The sequence below is a fragment of the Pararge aegeria genome, chromosome 22 (genome assembly GCF_905163445.1).
Source record: "Pararge aegeria chromosome 22, ilParAegt1.1, whole genome shotgun sequence".
Taxonomy (NCBI): domain Eukaryota; kingdom Metazoa; phylum Arthropoda; class Insecta; order Lepidoptera; family Nymphalidae; genus Pararge; species Pararge aegeria.
Genome location: NC_053201.1, coordinates 8,558,271 through 8,582,849, shown reverse-complemented (window position 1 = coordinate 8,582,849; position 24,579 = coordinate 8,558,271). Strand labels below are relative to the sequence as shown.

Genomic DNA, 24,579 nt, shown 5'->3' with positions numbered 1-24,579 from the left:
AAGCGTTAATTAATAACTTCCCTGCATTCTAAATACCATAGCTCCCGTAAAGTTGAAAGTGGTAGGAGATATAACGTTGCGATTAACTACGAACGAGCTAATGAACGTTTCCTTGTACGAACGGAATATATTTATTACTAGATGTTGGCCGCGTTCTTTGTCTGCGTTTTTTTACCAATCCCGTGGGATCCGTTTTTTTCCCTTGGACAAAAAGTGGCCTATGTTTCTTCGCCACATAGCCAAGGCCGTAAATCGAATCTGCAACCTCCACTTACGAGTATAAGAGCACAGCGCTTCTCTCGTTATTTTTTAATTGATTAGCATTTTTTTTGTTATAATAATTTTATTTATTCATCATATCAACCCATTAACGGCCCACTACATGGCACTGGTCTCCTCCTACGCTAAAAACGGTTTAAGCCGTAGTCCACCAAGCTGGGCCAGTGCGGATTGGTGGACTTCTCACGCCTTTGAGAACATAATGGAGAACTCAGACGTACAGGTTACCTGTCGATGTTTTTCCTTCACCGCTTAAAGCAAGTGATATTTTAATTTTCTTTTTACTACGACAATCACATCGCCATCTAGTCCCAAAGTAAGCGTGTAGCTTGTGTTATGGGTACTAAGATGAATAATTTTTATATATACATAAATACTTAAAATATATAGATAAACACCCAGACACTGAAAAACATTCATGTTCATCACACAAATATTGTCCAGTTGTGGGAATCGAACCCACGGCCTTGGATTCAGAAAGCAGGGTTGCTGCCCACTGCGCCAATCGGCCGTCAAATAATAGTTAATTGTTTGAAATAACATGTACAAGTTAGAGGGCGTGCTGGGATTCGAACTCGGTCCCCTGAAATTGAAGCTGGATTTTAAACCAAAGGTTAAAAAGGTTATCAACGTTTTTTTTTATAGCATTGACCACTGAAGGACAATTAGGACTAACGTTGAATCAAACGTCTTTCCGTCCCATTAAAATTCATACAAAATATATAATAAAATAAGACATTATAAATTACAGCATGGCGAGACACATGCTCTACACCATACTGCAACAATACAATTAATTGATGTTATTACCATATTGTATGTATCTTTGAATGGAACAGCGAGACGTCCGCACCATGTCGCTGCCAGACGTCATAATCTTTGTTACTAGCGCCGCGTGACGCAGTCTTTCACCTACCCTCCTCTTCCGACTAAAAATAATATCTGTGTGTTCTCTTTTTTTTATAACATTATATTGGGCTGCCTGGACTTTTCTCTCCTCATTATTTCCTCATATTTAAAGTTAAAATCAATAATATCTGTTATACATGTTAGTTATTTGTTATACATGTTAGTGAGGTGATGGCTATCGCCACATGTATAAAAAATAACTAACATGTATATAAATTTTTATCGAAAAATTTAAACTAAAGTTACGAGCGTTCCAAACGCGCCCGGGTCTAAGAAGACGCATACAACAAACGGTGTTCCAGGTGCCGGGTATTCTTTTTGTTATCACCATCTCCCATTGACATTTAAAATTATTAAAATACTCCAGATATTATTAAAAAACCTCTGTGATACTACTACCATCAGTGGCGTGCATACCGCACAGGGTATGCAGGTGATATAAAATTAAGAAAATATACAGTATGAGTTCTAGATACTTGAGGGTAAGCTTTTTATAACCTTACAATGTCTTTCCTTAACTTTTTTATAACTCGTACTGGAAATTTTCTTCATTTTATATCATCTGCATACCCTGTGCATACCCTCTATGCACGCCACTGACTACTATCTGCGATGGCATGCATTCCCATTGGGAAGCCTTTAGTCCACCAGTGGACTGTTATGAGCTATTGATGATGATGAAATCTGAATTGAAAAGTATTATCCTTCTAATCAAGGGCATTAGTCTAGTTTTTAGGGCATCGGTCTCCTTATCACTGAGTTTAATCCCCGGCAGGCACGTTTTTTGTTTCAACATTTTAAATATCACTCGCTTTAACCGTGACGGAAAACATCGCATGGAAATTTACACGCCTGAGAGTTCTCCGTAACATTCTCAAAGGTTTAGCACTTGGCCAGCATGGAAGACTATGGCCTTAACCCTTCACATTCTTAGAGGAAACCTGTGCTCTGTAGTGGGCCGGTAATTCTGGTCCGTATTAAAGGACTCATCATGATTAAGGGCTGTCAACAACCCGTAATGTGGCGTTTACTTTAAACAAGACGCCGTTAATGTACTCGAAAGTTTATAAAGATAACATAGTGATTAATTAATCAACACACGTAATATATGACAGAGAGCGGTCGTTCTCTCAAATTGCCACGACTCCTGTAAAGGCGTAAGGAGCCAGATATTTTAACGCGTTCAAGTAACATTTCTTGAGACTGCAATGACATTGCGTTTATTTAATGTAGGGCTGCCGAGAATTTAAGTCGGAGGCTTTAAAAAAATGATCGAGTTTTTGGTATTAAACTTAAAAATATCTATGGACATTTCGAATTTTAAACGTGACTATTATTCTGAAAATGTTGACTATTATTACCCTTAACTGACTGTGATTGTGTGTTTGCAGCCTCCAAAATGGCAGAGCACTAACCTATATTGGGAATGTCAGTTTAATAAACCTAAGATCGTTATAATAAGCTTTGACCTTAGTATACTATTATTATTTTAATATATATTATATAATATTACATTATTAAATAATATCTATAATATACACGCACACGCACACACACACACACACACACACACACACACACACACACACACTAAATCTAACGGAACATTTGTATCATTGCTGTACTATAACTCGGAGGTGGGCGGTGGTACATGCAGCACAGTTTTTACTATTGCAGTGCCACCCTTGCTAGTATTTTAAGTGCCATTGTAACTGTTCCAAATAAAGATTTATTATTATTTAATAGTTAATAACATATGTTTTTGACTGCAGAAGAACCTTGGTCATAATTAATAAATAATTAATAGTAAAAATTACTAATTAAGTTAACGAATCATTTCAAAAGTTGATAAAAAGTTTTAACATCCTTTTTCATACAATCCGTTAATTTCTTCTTAAGTCAACCTTTACTCTTTGGTTTTACATACATATTATAACTGATTACTTTGTTGATCTAATGTTTAGTATGTTTTACTACGCATTACGAGAGTTGGACACCCGGGTTACGTTAGGAAGGCACTGTGTTGTTTCAGTTCAAGAATTTTCAGTACCAGCCCGTAGTGAAGTTAGCAAATTGGTGGTGTCAATTCCTATGCCTCTAGAGCACGTTAAGCCGACAGTCTCGGTTATTATAGCCCACCAAACTGCATTAGAGCAGAATGTTGGATTATGAAAATGAAGCTTAACTTGCTATTCTCCGCGAACAGCCTCCTGCTGTTCTTGTTGACTTTACAATGAATTTGACTCAACAATTATTCATTGTAAAGTCAACATCTCCTGAGGATGCTCCGGTTTCGGAGCGAAACGTGCGAAGAGGGTACATTGCCGGTGATCTGTTTGGTGTGGAGTATACGGATTACGGATTGACGTAATTATAAATTACACCATACAGATTCTCCTGCTGTTCGCGGAGTATAGCAAGTTAAGCTTAATTTTCATAATATATTATGGATTTCCGCAAAGTAACCTGCTTCTATCCAATATGCAGAATGGTGGGTTTATGTTCTAAAACCATCTCCTACAATTATAGGCTGCGGATGATATTTTGTCCATCATGTAGCTTTTAATGTGTTCAATCGTCTTAATTTTATGTTTTGTGAAAAAAGTGCTAACTGCCAACCCTATCGCATTGGTTCCTAAGGTTTCAAACGCAATTAGGTTAAAAAGCACTTAATCTCTGTAAACACTCCGCGATCGTTACATGGGTAAATAATCTTAGGCAATCAGCCCACAGTATCGAAATAGATCACGCTATCGGCAATATCAATAAATTTGCTTCCGAACCCGCCACACCTGTATAAGCTACTTGAGTATTGGACTGGAATCGCAGACGCGATGCTAAATCCATACTACTTCTCTACATATTAATATAAAACAGAGTCGCATTGCGCGTCTGTCTGTCTTTCCGCTTACTTCGAAACCGCGCAACGGATTTTTGATGTGGTTTTCACGGTTTCACCATCGTTATGTATTCACAGATGGCTTATAAATATAAGTGCGAATAAGCGATTTAGTGTTGATGCGATGTCGCGAAGAATCCGCTTAGGGGTAAGACTACCATACTCCCCAACAGGTTAGCCCGCTACCATCTTAGACCACTAGGTGAGATTGCAGTGAAAGGCTAACTTAAAATAAAAAAAAAGTCTACGTCTACTTAGTTTTATAATTAGCTAACTAAATTTCTCATCGCGGTTAAATGGCGGGAACACCAATAAATCGCTGACATTTGCCAAAGTAGCGCCCACCTGTTAAAGCAAAGGGTAGACATCAACTATTTATTATTTATCTATTTTATCAGTTTTGGTATTTGCTGCAATTTAATAAGATTAATTATAAAAGAATACAACGCGAGCAAAACCGCGTGCGCATCTAGTGAATAATATCTAGAAATAATATGCCATCTGCATTGGTATGTCTTGTTTATTTATCCAGAGATGGCAGCACTGATAAATTTACGAAAATGGCGGGATGTGAAGTGACTGACTTATGTACCTAATTTTAATTTTGTAATTAAATATAGCTCTTTTTAAAAGTAGAGTCTATTTTATTAATCACTTCGGCTTCACGCGTGCATTAACTTCCGTTTAGAAGGCGAGGTATTATGCAGTGATTTTTTTTGGGACAGAAAGTTGCCACTTATTCTACGTCCTTAAAAGGTAAATATGCAAAAATCTAATCAATCGGTTGCATTATACCTAGCCGCAAACAAACTACGATAATACACACAGCGCCATCTAGCCCCAAAGTAAGCGAAGCTTGTGTTATGGGTAGTAAGACGACTGATGAATATTTTTATAAATAATATAAGTACATAAATACTTATGATATACAGATAAACACCCAGACACTGAAAAACAAACTTGTTTGTCACACAAACATTTTCCAGTTGTGGGAATCGAACCCACGGCCTTGGACTCAGAAAGCAGGGTCATTGCCCCCTGCGCAAATCGGCCGTCAAAAATTAAGGTCTAAGAAGACCAAATGCACAAACTGTCGCATTATTATATTAGTGAGGACGTACTAATTCCTCGATACTAAGGCAAGTCGCCTAGAAAGTAACTAGTTCGAAATAAAATTATTTTGCCCATCTTACTAGCAATTACATCTAAGTACCTACCTATAACGGATGTTTTATGCAAATCGTTATTAAATGTAGTGCTTGCAGTTTGTAATACATCGGTATCTGCTCACCATCGAGTATTGGAGTTTTGAAATAATTAATGTTTTATTATTATTTACAGATGCAATAAGACTGTTATAAATTGGAAGTGATTTTTCACACGTAGCACACAGCCAATCGGCGTCTTGGGGCGTTCTAGGTACTAAAAGCTGTTGCGTGTATCAAAACACTACCTACCCGAATTTTAGTTTTATAAAGAATTTTCACTTTTTGTGTTCTAATAAGGTAGTAAAGTAATAGCTCATAATAATTTTTGTGTATACGATTATTTTACATGTTATAGACAAGGCTAAAATTTTTTATTAAGGGGTAAGGCCGATAGCCTGCTACTTGGGGGACAGAGTTCGAACTACGGCACGCAAAGTACTAGCGTACCCAGCCCGCTTCGTTGGGCTAGATTTTGCTTTATTTTATTTAATCAATAAACTTACATCATTAAAATTTTAATTTATTCCGTATTCATTCTCTTCTATTGTCTTCTCGAGCGGGTGAAGATCATTATCTACACCCATGTACACCCAACAATAGAATATCATCATAGTAAATAAAAGCTGTATTTGACAGTTTGACAGTTCAAAAATAGGAGTGCTCCGATCGTCACCAAACTTTACAGGATTACTCGCCAGGTCAATTCCCAGGAGATTCTCTGAAAGTTTCACACTTTCTCTTTTATATATATAGATTTAGTTTGTCATAATTTACTGTACTCAAAATCTACCTTAATAAAAGGGCCAGATTTCTGTAAATCCATTAAATACTATCTTCATTTTCTTACGGCAGGCATCTAATTAGATCCCTTACTTTTATCTCTTGCGCGATGAATAATTAAGATTTATTTATCTACATATTAAAATGGCTGCCCCGATGTGTATCTAAATCAGTGAGTACTTGATATGTAGGGCAAATCCATTAAGAGTACTTGACTTATAATATAAAGCCCAGGAGATAAATTCTCCTAACGCAGATACACCTAGGGTTAATTTAAGTTTAATCGTGATTGGGTGTCATGGTATCGAAATTACGAAATTCATGCTCGCCGTGAGATAGGTCCCTCACTGCCTCGGTGGTATATCATGATCAACTTCGGTCCTGGGCTCGGTTATCAGGTAAGGCAAAAAAAAATATCTAAGTACCAGTCGGGAAATTTTCGGTATCCAACCATCCAGTTTGCAGCAACCCTGCTTTCTGAGCCCAGGGCCGTGGGTTCGATTCCCACTACTGGAAAATGTTTGTGTGATGAGCATGAATGTTTGTCAGTGCCTGGGTGTATATGTATATTCTAAGTATTTATGTATATTATTCATAAAAATATTCATCAGTCGTCTTAGTACCCATAACACAAGCTACGCTTACTTTGGGGCTAGATGGTGTATTTTCGTAGTATATTTATTTTTTTATTTCATGAAGAGCCATCGGTTCTATTTATTATCAGTAATGTTATAATATGAGTAACAGTAATGTATATAATAGTATTGTTATATTAACTGTTATAACCCACCTATCTGTATTGGAGCAGCCTGGTGGGCCTAAGCTCAAAAGCCTTCTCTTATGAGAGAAGAGAACTGAGCTAGTGCATAGTCCTCCCTGTGGGACGTCAATGGACTGCATTTGTATGATACCCACGGCGTAAACGCTTTACATGTCTGGGAGACACGTGCCCTGCAGAATTCAGTGGCGGTACTACCATAGAAGCCGAAAAGCCGGGCTTGCGTAACAATAAATATCTCTTGTTAATTTTGCTCGACTATTCAAAATACAAAAAAAAATAATAACAATTCATAGCAATGAGGATATAAACACAATGTTTTAACTTTTTCTCAATAATTTATGTACTCTTTGTCACACCACTGCCTGCAGTGGCCCGGTAATGGGTTGATATGATGATGATGATGATGTAATATCTTATTTACACATTTTTTGTAGGTACATAAATAATAAAAAATAAATAATATATTTTTTAAAATATCGATACGATATATCAATATTTTTGGCACTGAATGCATGTAGAGTGTTGGTTCTGACCTGACTGCTAGTCAACAATGAACATCATTTAGCTGGTCGTGAGAAACATCATTTTATTGCTAACTGCGCCGCTCGGGCGGGTCCGTATCCGTTACACGAGATCATAACAATCAATCGCATCACAAGTGAAACGTAGGAAGGGTAGGTATTAGCTGATACCTGTGACCTCACGTTTAAAACGTTCAGCTCTGTTAGCATGGGCAGCATATATTTTTTTCAATCGGAAAGAGACAAAATAATAATTTTCTCGCACGGTTTAATCCCTTCTCTGAGCATGGATGGCCGCACGGTTGTAAATGGAAACTTTAAAAGTTTGACGGCCGATTAGCGCAGTGGCCAGTGGGTAATGTTCTGCTTTCTGAGTCCAAGGCCGTAGGTTCGATTCCCACAACTGGACAATGTTTGTGTTATGAACATGAATGTTTTTTTAGTGTCTGTGTGTTTATGTATTTTTTAAGTATTTATGTCTATTATTCATAAGAATATGCATCAGTCATCTTAGTACCCATAACACAATCTACTCTTACTTTGGGCCTAGATGTCGATGTTTGTATTGTCGATGTATATATTATTTATTTGCTTTTAGCTTCTTTATAAAACATGTGGCTTTGATTAATGTATCTACCATATCCCTAACAGAAAGTTATGTGCGTTTTAAGCAATTAAAATATGACTTGCTTCGTCGATGTAAGAAAACATAGTGAGAAAACCTGCATGCCTGAGAGTTCTCCATAATTTTCCCAAAGGCGTGTGGAATCCACCAATCCGCACTGGGCGGCCAGCAAGGCCCTATATCCCTTTTCCATTGTGGGAGGAGACCCGTTCTAAATTATTACTTACTACGAGATGAAATTACAGTTAAGGGCTAACTTGTTTTGGCCTACTTTGTCATAGGAGAGATGCAATATGGATGGATGGATAGATGGATGTATAGAGGAAGAGGCTTCTACTATAAAAGTTCGTAAACTATATTAGCGATTAACGAGGATCGACACAATAGAAAACGCCATTTTCTTGAATCCGGGCTGGTACTAGAATATTTTCGTGTCAAAAACCCTCAAAATCTATAAATTTTTAGCCCACCCTAAAATCAAATCCAGGGCTTCGTGATCCGTAAATGAACAGGCCTTCGTACTACTGGTCTTACGAGGAAGTTAACTTACTATCTAACGAGTGATAATAGAAGTAGTTATCAGTAAAAACCTTTGCTACTAGAAATCTAAGAACCCCTCTCAATTATGAGTTGTGAGTGATAAGCGTTATAAATAATGAAGAAAACATTTATCCATTTCATTTAAAGGGAGCGATTAAGTCGTATTAATTTGTCGCAGTAATAACATTCAATCACTCAGTCGGTATTTGTCGACTCCACCGATTGCTGTTTGTAGTGAAACGAAAAATATTTTATTCGACTATAAACTGTGAAATGTTTTATTCGACTAAAGATTTAGTTTGATTTTGGTTAAATGACTCATTCATACCATCTGGATACTTCTCCTATGTCACGTGGGATGGAAGATGCACGCTTTAGTGAATAATCGGTCAAAGCTAAGGAAAAAACTATTTTAATTTTGACTGTATTAAATAGAAGTTCGACTAAAGATTAGGTTTGTGTTTACAATTACTATTTGCAATATTTGGTATAGCTGTAAATGCTGGGCAAGAAGAGTGCTTTTAAATATTATAAAGCGTGGTTGAAAGCTGATATAGTTTGGACTTTAGAAGTAGTGAGAAGTAACGTCTTCAAAAAATATTAATTATAAATATTAGTTCATAAGTTTTTGTAAACTTAACGTTGACGAAATAGATATTAAATTGCTTAGAACGCACATAACTCCGGAAGGTTGAAGGTCGAATTCGGTCTAATATCCTAAACACTACTGCTTTGATTCTATTAATAATATTTTAAATCCTGGAATACGATTGCATAATGTACCAAAACAATGTGTCCAGGTAGGACTCATGTTTTTGTTCTGAATCCTTGGGTTCTAATGGCCGTTACTTTTGAAAACTAGATTTATTCTCAATCTTCCAATCTTCCACAGAAAATACCAAGTGCTATACGAAAACGGGTCTTATCAAAGCGACAATTTTAGTACTTACTGTAGTCGAATCAACATAAATTGCCGATCTTTTCGCATCACTAGCAAGTTTACAGTTACCAGGTGATTGGATTTTTTTGCGCTACAAAAACACGATTCCGGTCGTAATATCACGCGAACATTATATTAGACCACACTGCCTGTTAAACGACATAAATTACAATCTACTTTTTCTAGATGCTGGTTTCTTTTTTGTTAATATTTCTTGTGGAAAGTTCTCCTGACTATACAACGTGTAACCGAATTACGAAATAATGTTGAAGGATGCATAAGTTTATTTCATATGGAATTACCATTTTTTTTTGGCATGGTGGAACAGCTTTATTGCTACCTCCGACCCTTGGGCAGGACGGAGGTTATGTGGGGCTTCCCCCTCTAAAGGGGGTATACACAAATTAAAAACAACCACGGCATTAGTCTCCTAGTCGTTTTGTTAGACGCCCGGGGAACATAAGGAATCACCCTGTAAAGATATTAATTCAAAAAAAGCATATTTATTTTTCCATACAAACTAATTCGAAACATTCGAAGTGTTGTATGACAATACTATTAAAGATAAAAGACAGACACGCGCGTAGTACCTACGCTACGCGACGCGTACCTAATAAATTGACAGGAGTCACATGATTTTAATTTTACATGTGATTTTCGGGCTGTATGTAATGTATGTGGTATTTTATCCACTACATGTTAGCCCCTGCAATCACACCTGGTGGTTACTGATGATGTAGTACAAGATGGTAGCGGGCACACCTGCTAGGGAGTCATACATACCCCTAATCGGTTACTATTTCACGTTACGGAATAAATCTCCGAAAAATCTATTGCCATCAAATTCTCCCTTTGAAAGTCGTTTAAAATAGCCCGCAGCAAAGTGTGCCGCTGCTTGGATCATTTATAAGCTGTCAACAGAACCCCGACGTAACGTTTTGTAAAAATTCCAAAGGGACAGCCGCAAGTAATGTTATCAGTGTTAAAAATGTTGAAATAAAGCATCATTTTAACTTTAAGTACTGATAAAGCTGGGGCAAATAGATAGGCAAATGGACTTATAGATTGAAAAGAGCGTGATAACATGGGAAAAAGAGTATTTTCCTGTCTACTTCATTATTTATAGCCTCTTCTTGCAGACGAATTGACAACTGTAAAAAGACTCACCGCCGAATCGGTGTCGAAACTAGGCAGCGCCTAACGTCTAGTCATCGCATAAGATTTGGTGAAACATTTTTATTAAGATGTTATAGGCTTTTGATGAACTTACTAAAACATAACCGAAGCCATTAACCACATATTATATCAACCAAAAGAAAATAAACACAAAATAGAAAAAACAAAAACATAATTTTATAATTGAGCTTACATTTTACATTATTACTCAAGAAGGTTTGTTCTTAAAGGGCTAACTTTAATGATAAAATGTGTAGATAAGTGTGCATGTGTTTTTGTGTGTGTGTACGTATGTCTTAGTTATGCGGTACTTATACTTATTTTAGTTTTCTTTGTTGCAGAGCATATAATTAACGATCATGATGTTCGGGATATACAAAGTTGCGGCGATTATATTCCTCGCAGCTCTCAGCAAAGGTGAACTACCCGAAGATGACTTCAGGATAATCAACAGACAAGGTAATTATTTTACTTTAAAGAAGCATCTAGATCAGAGTCGCTACTATAATTGCAGAATACGGTAAGCGGCTTAAAAATGCATCTCGTGGAGAATAAATTATAGCCCCGTTTATTTAATTAATTTTTGCTAACTTCTTTTACGATTCAAAAATTAAACAAAAATTTAACAATAATATAATTCGGGCAATAAAACGATTCGTAGTTTACTAATCCCAATAACAGTACGTTAAAACTTTTAAAACAAAATAAGAATAGGAAAGTGAAGCAGTCCATAATACTTGTTAGAATGGCCTCGTCATAAGAGGGCTATAATTTTTTGTACATCTTGCACTTGTGTAGTGACCTTTCGATTTTCATAATAAAATCCTTAGACGTAGTATCCATAGTTTACAATTAATACTAAAAGTTATATCAGGCTGAAATCTTATTATTACCGACTCAAATAAAGTAAAGCCTATGTTATTTCTGAATTAAACAGTTTTATTATGTTGAAAGAGTTATTAAATGTTATTTGCTAAGACATGCTCATAATTAGTTTTAGTTTTCTTTTGGTATAAGAATTTGCTTATTTATCGCATTAGGTGGACCTATATAATATATAACGTCTTGTAAATAAATAAATAAATTCTGTAGTTTATCGATATCAAATAAATAAAGAACAACAGGTTTATCCTCCAATAATATTACTTTAAAAAACCCTAAAAACCTTACACTTTTTATGTTATATTCTGCAGAATATAGCATAAAAAGTGATATAGGTAAACCAGTACCTATTGGGAAAAGAAAATTATCATTTGCATGCTGTCTATAGTAATCGTAACATTTTCCAGGGTTTCCATTTCCCATGGTAAATGTATTTATGATTAGACAGTAGGTATCTTGGACTCGAACTTCAACTATTTCATCATCCACATAATGTACTGTTAACTGTAAAGAACGAACTGTTGTCTAATTGAAACAATATTAATTCGATATTATTTAATAAAATCTCATACTAACTTTTTTTTATTTGAGATAACATGCGAACTGATAACAACCGGCTTAAATGTTCCTAAAGTATGTAAACGTATAAAGAACTGCTTAGCAAAATCCAACTAATGATTACTAAAAATCTGAACTGGTTTTAAGTTTTTGTGCATAGTGCTTCTAGGCATACGAAGTTTTTTGTTTGGTGATTGAAGTCATTAAATCTCAATATAACTTAGCCGGAACTGGGAGTAGACGGAACGTAAAAAATGTATCGAACAGTTACAAAAAAAAGTGGAATAATCGGAGAGTCTGTATTACCGTCTATTTAGAATAGTACTCTCTGTGTGAATATACTTTATTGCACACCATAAAAAGAAAGTACAACAAAACGTATACAATTTGGCGGCCTTATCGCTCCACAGCAATTTCTGCCATTAAATCTATGGCGAATTAAAACAAATACAGAAAATAGGTAGGTGGTGCAATTACACCTACATCTATTCGTTAAAAAAAAATTTCATTACAATACATGCATACACTACCAATATAAATATTATATATAATAATGATATTTAGGCACTCAAAACATTTATAAAGTATTGAAAAAATTAAATGTCTTACCAACTGCCAACGTGACTTATGTCAAAGTACGTTTTATAGATATAGCCTCTCCCGCTCTGTTCACGTGTGTGCTTTATTGTCCCTCAAAGCATTATTATTCTAGGAATTCTTAAAGTAACTTGAGGCTTTTTGGTCAATTCTGGGAGTTGAGACATCTCTTCAGGAAATTTCCTGCTCTTTTAAATATTTTTTTAGATCTTTGGCACAGGGTATCTCAATTAATTTTTGCGATATTGGCAAAAATCTGGACGCCGAACTGGACCAAGTGACCTTTTGTCGAATATGCAAACCACTTCACCAACGAGGCACCACGAAATATCCTCCATTAAATTAGAGTTGCAAAATCTAAACTTCGTATCTAGGTCCGTCCGTACATTGGTATTGAATCTAACCTAACCATCTATTTCGTTGATAGACCTTGCTTTTAGTAATTAATGATGTAACCAACATATTCTATAACATCAATGTCCTATAAGAGTTTAGAAAATTCTATTATAATATTAAAGAATTCTATTGTAATATTAAGGATTCTATTATAATATTAAGGATTCTATTAAGAAATTTAAGGATCACCATCATCATCATATCAACCCATTACCGGCCCACTATGGGTCACGGGCCTCCTGCCACAATGATAAGGGGTTAAGTGTTACTTAAACGATAAAAAGCTGGCGTATTATGAATTGCTCGAACTTCAAAACTGAATATTAATTTTGAGATGGTGATAGCAAAAATAACCCGGCTAAGATTGTTGTGGGCTCTTCTAGACCAGGGCCCGTTAGGAACCCTCCTTCTTCTTAGTCGTTGCAGTCATGATAGACATTTCTTGGTTTTCATCTGGGTGTTGTTACTCCGTTTACAATCCGTCACCACCCTCCTAGGTTTAATTTTTACGTAGTTATCACCATCACCACACAATTATATAAACAGTAGGAACGCTTCATAAGAGCCTGTGATTGGTCTACATGAAATTCTGAATTTAAATTTGAGTCCTCAGCTGAACTGAAGGGCTCTCCCAACGGTAGTTTCCCCACAATTAACACGCTGGGTAGTAGTAAGGTTGCTCGTAATATATGGTAGTAGTAGCACAAAGGACGACGCCGCTCATTCTCAGCAATATATCCTTAGTCGCCTCGTACGACACCCGCGGGAAGAGTAGGTCCTGTAACATTGTCATTAAACTTTAGATAGCAGGTGATGTCGCGGTAAATGGTCAGTACACTGTTTATAAAAAACTTTGTAAAGGAAGCACGTCTACAGCCTTTTTTTTGTTGACAGACGATCGTTATCCATGTTTCCTCGAGCGTTACACCAAATATTTTAGCATGTCATTCGTACCGAAATTAAAAAGCAGATAGGTAGGTACGTAGCGTTACTCGATCGCCAAATACGAACCGCGATGTTTTATTTATGATCAGAAGTCGTGAGTACAAACAGTAGTAGCAGTAGGCATTTACAAACTTTTGATTTATTTGTTCTTTCGAAATGAGCTTTAGTTATTAATAGATAGATAGAAACAAAGATAGATACAAAGGCAGTACATCGTGCAAAGGCGGCCTTATCAGACAAGTGATCTTTTAAAGGCAACCGTAAGAGTTTAACAGACACTGGATAGTGCACAATGTAAAGATAAAATTAACCGTCATAAAAATACGTACTACACTGTACTTGTGAATTGAAATATATAATACATCAGAATAATTAATAATTTACGTGTTTTGCAACAATAATTATTATACTACTATATACTATAATATAAGTATTATTTATCATAAACAGAGAATTGAAAATATACAAACCAGTGAACTACCAGTAACCAGGTGGGTTACTAGTACTGCCCACCCGCAGTTATATTTGAATGAACATTGTGCAAACAAATCATTTATTTGGCTAGATTTGAGCTGTTGTGTAAAATATAATCTATTTTTTTTTATATTTACATACACAGACTTTATTAAAGCTGAGGTTCAAAAATTATAATAATCCTATTAATTATATAGGTTTTAATTAAAAAAATTAATAAAAATTCCATTTTAGATTATTAGGAGTTATTCTACAAGAAACTGGTTTTGTTGACGTTTGGCGAACATCAAAATATACGATATATATATAGATATATATAGATTAGATACATAGATTGGCAAGTTACGTTTGACCAGCCAATCTAGTTACAATAAAAGAGAACGTCAGTAAAGTCCATATCTATTTTTATATGTGCAACTAAAACTTTCACATTATGCATAAGAATATTACCTAGTGCCAAAATGTAGTATTGAAGCTCTAAGAACACTTACGTAACGTGGTCATTGTACTCATAAAGATGTCCGCTTTTAAAATGATTTAAGCACTTTAATATAAGCTTAACATTTTTCGATTCTATCGTGAGACGAAATGGAAAATTTAATGCAGCGTGTCTAAACGATTCTTGACGGTCGAGTTATTAGATGAAGCATTTTATACTCGAACATCTTTTATCTAATCGTAACGATATTCGGGTATTCACCAATAGCCTATAACAGTGTACTGCTGGACAAAAGGCCGGGAGGGTTTGTCCATGGTCACCACGCTGAGTCGATGGGTTAATGATCGGAGTAGATGGTATTATATTCCCTTAGTCGCATCGGCCGAAACCTGCGGGAACAGGAAGGGTTCCTAAAATAATCCTTAAAAATATTATCAATGAGAAAGACAAAGATTTTGGTTTTAGCAGCACTAGAGTAATTGAATTGATTTGCATGTATGAGTCAATGCAGTGACCTAGGCTACTTTTATCCCCAAAAATACAAACAAGAAATATAAAAAAAACAAGTTAAACATTCCTGGGGGATATAAAAATATACTTAGCCCTTGTTTGTTGCAAGCAGATTTTGCAGTGAGATTTCTTACATTCTGGATGCGTAAAAAGAATATTTTTTTATCCCGGAACCGTGAACTGAACCCGCGGGATCCAAAACAAAAGCGCTTATAAACTGGGTCTACTAGAATAAATGAATTTTGAAGTTTGAAAACGAAGATGACTGCGCGAGTAAAGGCTAGTTCAAAAATAATTTAGTATGGAGATGTCGATGTATAGAATTTTATTTATAATGTTTCTCGGAGCCGTTTTTAATAAAAACAATTGAATAGCGATTACAATTTAAGTAAATTGATTAGTTGAATTTTAGTAAATAATAGTAGTTGACGATCGAAAAAACAGAAATCATATGAAAAGCACGTATACGGAAAAGTTGTTGAAAGCAAATATATGTTCTAGATAAACAACTAAATGAATGGCAAATAATGTAAGCCAATTTGATTGGCAAATATTGAACGCTAGGCGGCACTTATTTATAATCTTCTAAATGCTGGAACGACCTCGATAAAACTAGTAAAGCGCGGTTAGTGATTATGACAAGAATCTTAAGAGCGTTTGAGAAATCTCTCGAGTCGTGAACATTATTGAAAATTATGTCTCTATCCCGGCGGTCTTGCTAAATATTGATTGTGCCATTTTAATACTTATGTTTATTAAACTAATATAAAATCCTTTTAGTTCTACTAGCGGTGATTTCCCATTGGGTAGGACTTGGACTTCTTTCGAGGGGTCGAGTTCGAGTCCTAGCACGCAATTATAACTTTTCTAAGTTATGTGCGTTTCAAGCATAAAATATCACTTGCTTCCACGGTGATGAAAAACATCGTAAAGAAACTTGTATACCTGAGAGCTCTCCATAATGTCCTCTAAGGTGTGTGAAGTCCGCCAATCCGCACTAGGCAAGCTTGGTCTTAATGAGAAGGGGTCTCATGTGGGAGTTGGCCGGTAGTGGGTTGATATGATGATGCTGCTCAGTTCTAGGATAGATTAAGTATTAATTCTTTTAACTATCGATCAAAGTCAAATATAATTCAATAATCGTGATTGCAGTCGGTACTAATATATTGTGTCTCAGAAAGCAGCTTATCGCGTATCCTTATGACTTTCTTTTCGACCATGTGAATCATGACCTCTAATTAAAAGCATTAAATATACTTTAGATTGTCGATAAAAAGTTATCATCATCAGTTATTAACGTTCCACTGTTTGGCACATGCCATCCTCTCATTGAAAGGACGGTTGTAGAGCATAGACCCACCACGGTTCTTCAGCGGTTTGTTGTGGTTTGTAGATTATTATCACTCGCAGTCAAAATTCCTGGAACTGGTAGCTTAACGTCCTCTCCGGGGCTCGGATGCAGGAGAATGCCAAAATCCTGATTAAGGCTAGTACAGGCCATAACTAACGCAGCTCCGGGATTTCGTGATGCTCAAAACTAACGGTCAACGACGCAGCAGACCAAAAAGGCAGGAGACAGTAGACTAACAAGGCACTAGACCAACGAGGCAGAAGACTAACGAGGCAGTAGACCAATGAGACAGTAAAAATATAAGTACATCATAACTGGATCTAGTTCAACTAATATCTTAGTCTATAGTAAAGTTAACTCTACAATTATGTGTGCGAGGAAGTTGAGGGACCTCGCGAATGTATCGCAGGATGTCGTTTGTAGAACTTGCACAACGCCTACATTCTAGACCAGCCATATCTACAACGGTTATAAATACACTTCATATGAACTTGTTTCCATCATGCAAAAATAATTGTGGCCGAGTTGTAGTTAAGAAATGATCTGTATCTAGTTGGCCGGAGTTAAAAATATAGACATTATCTAACCCTGTGCATAATCTTTGAAACCTGCCAAATAGTAGACCAAAGAGAGAGAAGAACTACGAGATAGTAGCCCAAAGAGGCAGTAAAAATATAAGCACGAGAAAAAATGCTCTACTTAAACTAACGACTAAGTCTAAATTAAAGTTAACTCTTCAATTTTATATATGTGAGGATGTTGAGGAAACTCGCAAATGTATCGCAGGATGTCGTTTGTAGGACTTACACAACGCCTTCATACTGGACCAGCCATATCTACAACGGTTATAAATACACTTCATTAGAACTTGTTTCCATCATGCGAGACCTCATAAACCGTATTCAGAAGCAGCACTATCTTATTCCTCTTAAATCTTTTCATCATTTAAATAAAAACACTCCCAGCGCTCGCGTAAACTTCTAGATTTACTGATATCTTATGTATTTAAACGAGCAATTATTGTATATATAATATAATTGGAATCTCGGGATAGGCTCCAACGATTTTCATGAAATTTAGTATACAGGGGGTTTCGGGGGCGATAAATCGATCTAGCTAGGATTCATTTATATTGGAATCTCGGGCAAAAACTGCAAAAAATATTTTTTTTGCGAGATTCTGATGCGTGCGATGCGTGAACGGTAAACGTTAAGCGTGTAAGTATATCGGAATTGTCGGAATTGTTGTTTCTTTAAAGTTCTATAAAACAGTCCGCGACAACATACGAATATTTTTTTAAGTCCAAATGCTCCAAAACTTATAAAAAATTTGATTGTGTGTGTGATTTTTATTAAATTTTTGGCCGCTTCCAAGTTATCGATCGATAAGCAATTTAGTTTGGATTACAATAGATAATTATGGTATTATGCATGTGATCTAATGTTTGCGGGCTTTATGACACCCTAATAATTGTAATAGAGCTTTTTCTGACAGAGCTAGTCCATGTTTATTTGTGCCGCCAAACAGCATTGCTTTGTTTCAGTCTGAAGGTCGTATTTGCCGGTAATTTACACCTACGCCTCAGGTTTATGGACACAGGGCACTCTTTGCAGTTTAATTTTCCTTGCATGCCCTGCAAAATGTTGCTCTGTTTATAGGCTATGGTTTCCCACTTACCATCAGGTGGGCCATCTGCTTGGTCCGTCAATCATTACTTAAAAAGAAGTAGAATGCCACAATAAATAATTAGTAGTAAAGATTTCCGAGATTAATACTGAGCTGTGTTCAGTTCAGTATTTCTAACATAAAAAATATTGGGACTGGTCTTTTTATGGCCAGATTTCCAAAATGAAAAGTAGCCTATGATACCGCCTAGATAATCCTTTACTATTAATTGTATAGATATAAGATATACATTTCATACTCCAATTTGTACTATTTACATAGGATTTGAGAAGTGCCAATTGTCTTCTAAGAAGAGAGGAGTTAATACTGTTATATTAGATTTCAGGTTCATCTAACGTCATACTCATTTGTTAAGTGGTAAGCTTACTCGCGTTTTATGCTCAGCAATCTTAACGATTTTCACGGAAATGTTGCCACAAACATACTTCGTGTATTTCCTCGTTAACATGATTTATGTGATAATTAGCAAAGATTTAGCTTGCAATTAAATAAATTTTCTAACTCTACATTTTATACTAGGTACTCGTAATGCTCACGGCTAAATGGATTATAGTAACAGTCTCCGTTATTTCTAGTATTTCTTATCTTAGGTACCTTCAAGGCAAGGTGATAATCATTAATCCTGAGTGGAGAATTACTTCATTCTTAAAGCAGTGCAGATGTCAAGATGCAATCGCAATTCCTTATTAGCAGGCCCTGATTTAATATCAGTGAAATTCTATATCAGAACTTGTCTATACTTATGCAGCGTACAAACCAGACAAACGATTTTACGAAGGGTTTTGTTGGCTTCCATTGGTCTGATTAGGATCTATTAGCTATGCCAAATAACTTCTATATTATAGTTTCATTAACGAAGGCTAACAAAGCTGAGGTAGGCTATCAAACGGTGGATCCATTTGTAAGGTCTGGTTTGGATGCATCAATAATTTTCATTATTTGCAGTTCCAGTTTTATTTTACGAAATGTATTTTACGTGATTATAATGCGTTATCTCGTACCTTCCAGACCTGTTGGCGTCAGATAGCGATATCTTTCAAGATAAGAACGGCAAGTCATTTTCGCAACTGCTGTTTGACGTGGCAAGAGAACAGGTGATAGTGGGCGCAAGGTGAGTCTAGGTTTAAATATTTTTAGCATTATGCTTTGTATTCTGTAATTCTCCGTATACTTATGGTAGCGACCAAATTTACTAAACATTTGGTCTTTGCATTTTGAATTGTTGAAGATCTAGTGTCTACTGTTGCATGATTGTGTTTTGATATGATATCGTTTGCCCATCGGGCTTTTAGTCTCCTAGTTTAGAGATATCGACACTAGTTACGTGTTACCCTGTGGTCTAACTTTATCAAATAATCTAACAATGTCTACTACGTTTTACTGTTCTTTGTCATTCTCATTTAAAAACCATTCTCAACTGTCTTGTTAGTTTCGTCTGTTTGACTACGGATTACAAGGTCCTCCCTTTTCTTTGATTTGATTCTACCTAGGGATTGGGTGAAAGTCAAGAAATTATCAGTACCTAGTAAGCCGAATATATAGACATACCCAACCATGTGCATGATAGTTAAAATCTGCCAAAATGCGTGCTATGAAACTTAACTCATCATAGTAAGAGTGAGTAGATTTACGTCAATTTTCAGTGTAATGCCATATTTCTAGACAACCTATCATGGTTCTCTTAACTGCGTTGACATTCTGAATAATTTATCTTTATGAATGAAAGAAGACAAAAGATACTAAGCTACGATTAGATAGCTAAGCTTGATATTTACAATTAAACGGTCTTTTTTTAAAGAAGAATATTTTCACTATAAAACTGTTCCTAATTTCATTGGGACTGAATATATAAGCATAAAGAAAGTCTATTCAATGCATTTGAGTAATAGTCTAGTAGAACTAGTTGTAGACTGAAGATTCTCACTTGATCATTGCACTCCTCACCACTTCTTCGAAAACCATCAAAGCATTTTGCAATTATCATACCTGTATTTGCGAATCACCTTGATCCATGTCATTGACTTAAGGGTCAAGAATTCAAATTAATTCGAAGACCTCAAAGAAAGCGGTAATCTGCGGTTAAACTGTTGGCAATCGCTTACATATAATACAATGTTTATTACATCGTCACAGATCGTGTCTTCAAATGCTTATACTTTCTCTCGTTGCGGAAAATAACAAATCTTCCGAAAAGCGAATGTTTTATTAAAGTGATTTTTATTTGATGCAATTTTATGATTTTTATTACCGAGTCTGTATTAAATGTCATCTTGAGACATTTCAATTTAATAAATAATTTATTTTTTAAGTCCATATGAATTTATAAAAAAAGTGGATCCTTTTCATTCTACACCGTGGGTCATTTACGTTTGTATGTTGTAAAAAGTAAGTTAGCTAGTTAACTTTTGTAATTCCAGTATGATAATCACAATCTTAAGTTTTGAAACTATTAAAATTTATTATTTAAAGGGTTTCCTGAATTATAATGAAACTGTTTAGGTTATGAATATCCAATTTTCGAGAATCACTTTTCATTGCGTCGGCTAAAATAGAGATTTTTTTTTAAATTTAATTATTCCTTCAGGGTATCACTAGCAACAGTCTTATAGTCTTATAGCTTTAAATAATTCAGTTGTTTGGAAATCGAAGTCACAATAAACAGACATGCAAACTTACTTTCGAATTCACAACATTAGTGGCAGTTTTATCAGTATTGATGTAGCCTCAAGTGACGTTTACAGGTGAACATAAATTCTACTTTATACAACCTTTTTACTTTTATACCTATATCTACTTCGATATTAAGATGCTTCCTACCATAAACGTGATGTGAACGTTTATGGTAGGGTACATCTCAATCCCAAGGTGGTTATCGTCATACTGTCTTACTTCTCATGACATTGTTATGGCGTTTTATCTGGAAGTATACGGAACGAGAACTGAAAAAAATGTTCCCTTTCTCAGTCAATACATAACGGATCGGGAGGATTCTTACGCTTTGTTTTATTGATTGATGGTGGTAACAAGTTGCTTGCACCTCATACATGCATTTAGCCACTGCCTACAAAAAAAATTGGTTGTCTGTAAAGTCGGAATACTGACGATAGTTGAAAGTGACAACGTCGTAAAAAAATACTGATGGATGAATGGTTGCATTTTTCAAAAGAAAATTTTAATTTTATTTGTTTGATAGATATTATCGTTGCTATAAACAATTGACACCACATTCACTTTTCACTGCACTTCATCCTTGCCGAAAACATGTAAATGTATTATTGTATAGAAGCTGTCCACGCGGACGCATCGCTCACTCAAGTAGGAGAGAGACAGATGTCGAACGCGGAGGCCGACTGTGCCTCTTTGTCGCTCGTTACGCGCTCTCGCTTGCACTTCAAGCCTTGAATGGAACGCCTCAGAGCGAGGTAACGCCGCATATTTGCAGCCGGCTCCATCGAATTATAAGACGTTGTCACGTCAAAAAATATCTGTGCAACTTTGTGTGCTAGAGCTCGTCCGGGGAGGTGCTACCGACCGCCATGCTTATTTCTGCAGCCAAGCAACATTGATGCAATGCCGGTCCGGTCTGACAGGCGTAGTCGCCGGTTAATTATATGCACATGAAGCTTAACACCTACGCCTCAGGTTGACGTATTATAAAGAACTTTATGTGGTCGATATTTTCACAATTTTTATTTACTATGAAAACGTGTTTCTGTTTATAGAGAGATATAATGGTTTCCGGGTGGGTAGGATAAAAAGTTTTCTAACCCTGGCGCAACGGTGAGCGCTGTGAATTTAAGTGGGAGGTCCCTGGTTCGATTCCAAGCATAGGCAATTTGGGAATTTATAATTTCCGAAATTTCTCTGGTCTGGACAAAGACGTGCCGTTAAATGATCTAGTGTTCCGGTGCGATGGTGCGTAGAAACGGATTAGGGGTATGGCTACCATACTCCCTAACATGTTAGCCCGCTACCTTCGTAGACTATATCATCACTTACTACTAGGTGTGACTGCGCTAACTTGTAGTGTAGTAACAACCGAGAGTTCGGTACCGTGACTAAATTAATCACGTGGTTGAACGTAACCAACAAATAAATAGATTTTCGAATATTAATAGTTAGTTGAAAAGACATAAAGAGAGTAAGATAGGCTACTTTTATCCCAGGAAAAGGACGGTTCGCACAGGAACCGTTACAAACACTGACGAAAAACGCAGGAAATGGCTGGTAGATTTATAAAAAGATGGCATTTGTATTTCTATCGCATTCGCACATTTAGGTTTAGCTTTAAAGACATTTATTCCCATAAAAATACTTTATTTGGAAATATTAGATTAAATATTATAAAAAATAAAATTAAATATTGTTTTTTATTTTTAATAAAATTAATTAAATATTTTATTAAAATTAAATATTACATTACATTTGCCTTATCGATCTATTCTTTAACCGCGCGGGTTATACCTCAAATCATTACTAGTATGTAAATAACAAGCGGAAGTCAGTTTCCTTTTTTGTTTTATTATTTTTATACGAACATACAACTTATAAATATTCATTGTAGTCTATTGCATCAATCATAAACATGTTTTGGTTACGTAATCGTAGCACAAATAAATTTAAATCATGAAAATATCGGTCACACAAAATTATTTGATAATTATGTTTGTACCGAGCTTACCTCAACAGATTATACGGAAAATAAAGCGATTTTTGAGTCGTTCACCTGTTTGTCAAGTTGATATAAGATAGGGTTTCTTATCAGTGGAACAGGTTCATAACGGATTCATTCCGTTCAGTACTCAAGAATGTATCCTTATTTATTATCTGCATTATTTTTTTAGTTGTGGGTAGGATAAGGAAATATTTTACCTTGATATTCGAAAGTTTTTACTTTAATATGAGAGTTTTAAGATTTGCCTCATCTCTTAAAGTTATCATGAGTGAATGAATTAATGAATACACTTTTATTTACTTAAAATATACATTACACCACATAAAAATACAGGAAAAATTATTACTAAAATTATAGCTTCATACGCTATGCTATAAATATTATAGCTACATAGCGATCTCTTTCAGGCAACCGATGGCGTAAAACACTGCTAAAAACAAGAGGTAGGTAGTGCATATACATATATTTAGAAATATATAGAATACGGCCGTCAAATTATATATATAAATAAATATATTTATAATTATATACAATTTGACGGCCGAGCCCAAGGCCGTGGGTTCGATTCCCACTACTGGAAAATGTCTGTGTGATGAGCATGAAGGTTTTTCAGTGTCTGGGTGTATATATGTATATTTTAAGTATTTATGTATTTTAAAATATTCATCAGTCATAGTACCCATAACACAAGCTAAGCTTACTTTGGGGCTAGTTAGCGATGTGTGTATTGTCGTATATTTATTTATTATTTTTTATTTATTTATATAATATAAATAATAATTTAATCATTATTAAATAATAATCTTTATTTCATCTTAAATTTTTGTAAGACTAGCGAATGCTAGCAGCTTAGAATTTCTGGTGTCCCGTGAGACCCAGATAAGCCTGAAACTAAAATTTTCTGAAAATTTTTAAAAAAATTACATTATTTGGTTTATTAGATCTTATGCAACATAAAAAAAAATATGAAAAAAAAATTAAGTGTAAGGCTTTCAGGGAAACAGCCGTCCTATATGTAAGACAGTAGGATAATAAGAGGAAATAAAAGACCATTTATGACAAAACAGAATGTAATCAAAAAGTGTAGTTTATTAGATAACTATTGATTATATTACCCATTGTTATATGTAATTTACTAGATTAACACTATTTATGAATGATATGTTTCAGAACACTTGACACACACTCCAACATCACATTTCTTGCAACGTGTCAAACATTTTTTGTGACATTGACGACAGTGTGTTTGCTTCGATTGAGGAATAACCAGATGATTCATTTGGTCTTTACGACTATCAGCATGTTCATGATGGGAGGGTCGGCTAGGCCCTCTTTTGGCATTTTTTCTGTTTGATTCAATCAAAGCAATTGCTACCCTTCTGCGAAAGCCAAGATGATCCAGTTGTCC

The 24,579-nt window shown here is 35.4% G+C and overlaps 1 protein-coding gene across 3 annotated transcripts in view; it reads left to right on the top strand.

Annotated features, from left to right (window-relative positions):
• LOC120633648 (semaphorin-5B) overlaps positions 1 to 24,579 on the top strand; it is an 81,196-nt gene that overhangs the window by 11,831 nt on the left and 44,786 nt on the right. The window contains exons 1-4 of one of the 3 annotated variants that reach the window (XM_039903937.1): positions 8,710 to 8,930; positions 9,435 to 9,554; positions 11,000 to 11,117; positions 19,505 to 19,607. In XM_039903937.1, coding sequence (XP_039759871.1) covers positions 11,018 to 11,117; positions 19,505 to 19,607 — 203 coding nt within the window. In that variant the 5' untranslated portion in view covers positions 8,710 to 8,930; positions 9,435 to 9,554; positions 11,000 to 11,017. Of the gene's footprint in view, positions 1 to 8,709; positions 8,931 to 9,434; positions 9,555 to 10,999; positions 11,118 to 19,504; positions 19,608 to 24,579 lie in introns of those variants that run through there. The other 2 variants (XM_039903939.1, XM_039903938.1) reach the window with 2 other exon arrangements.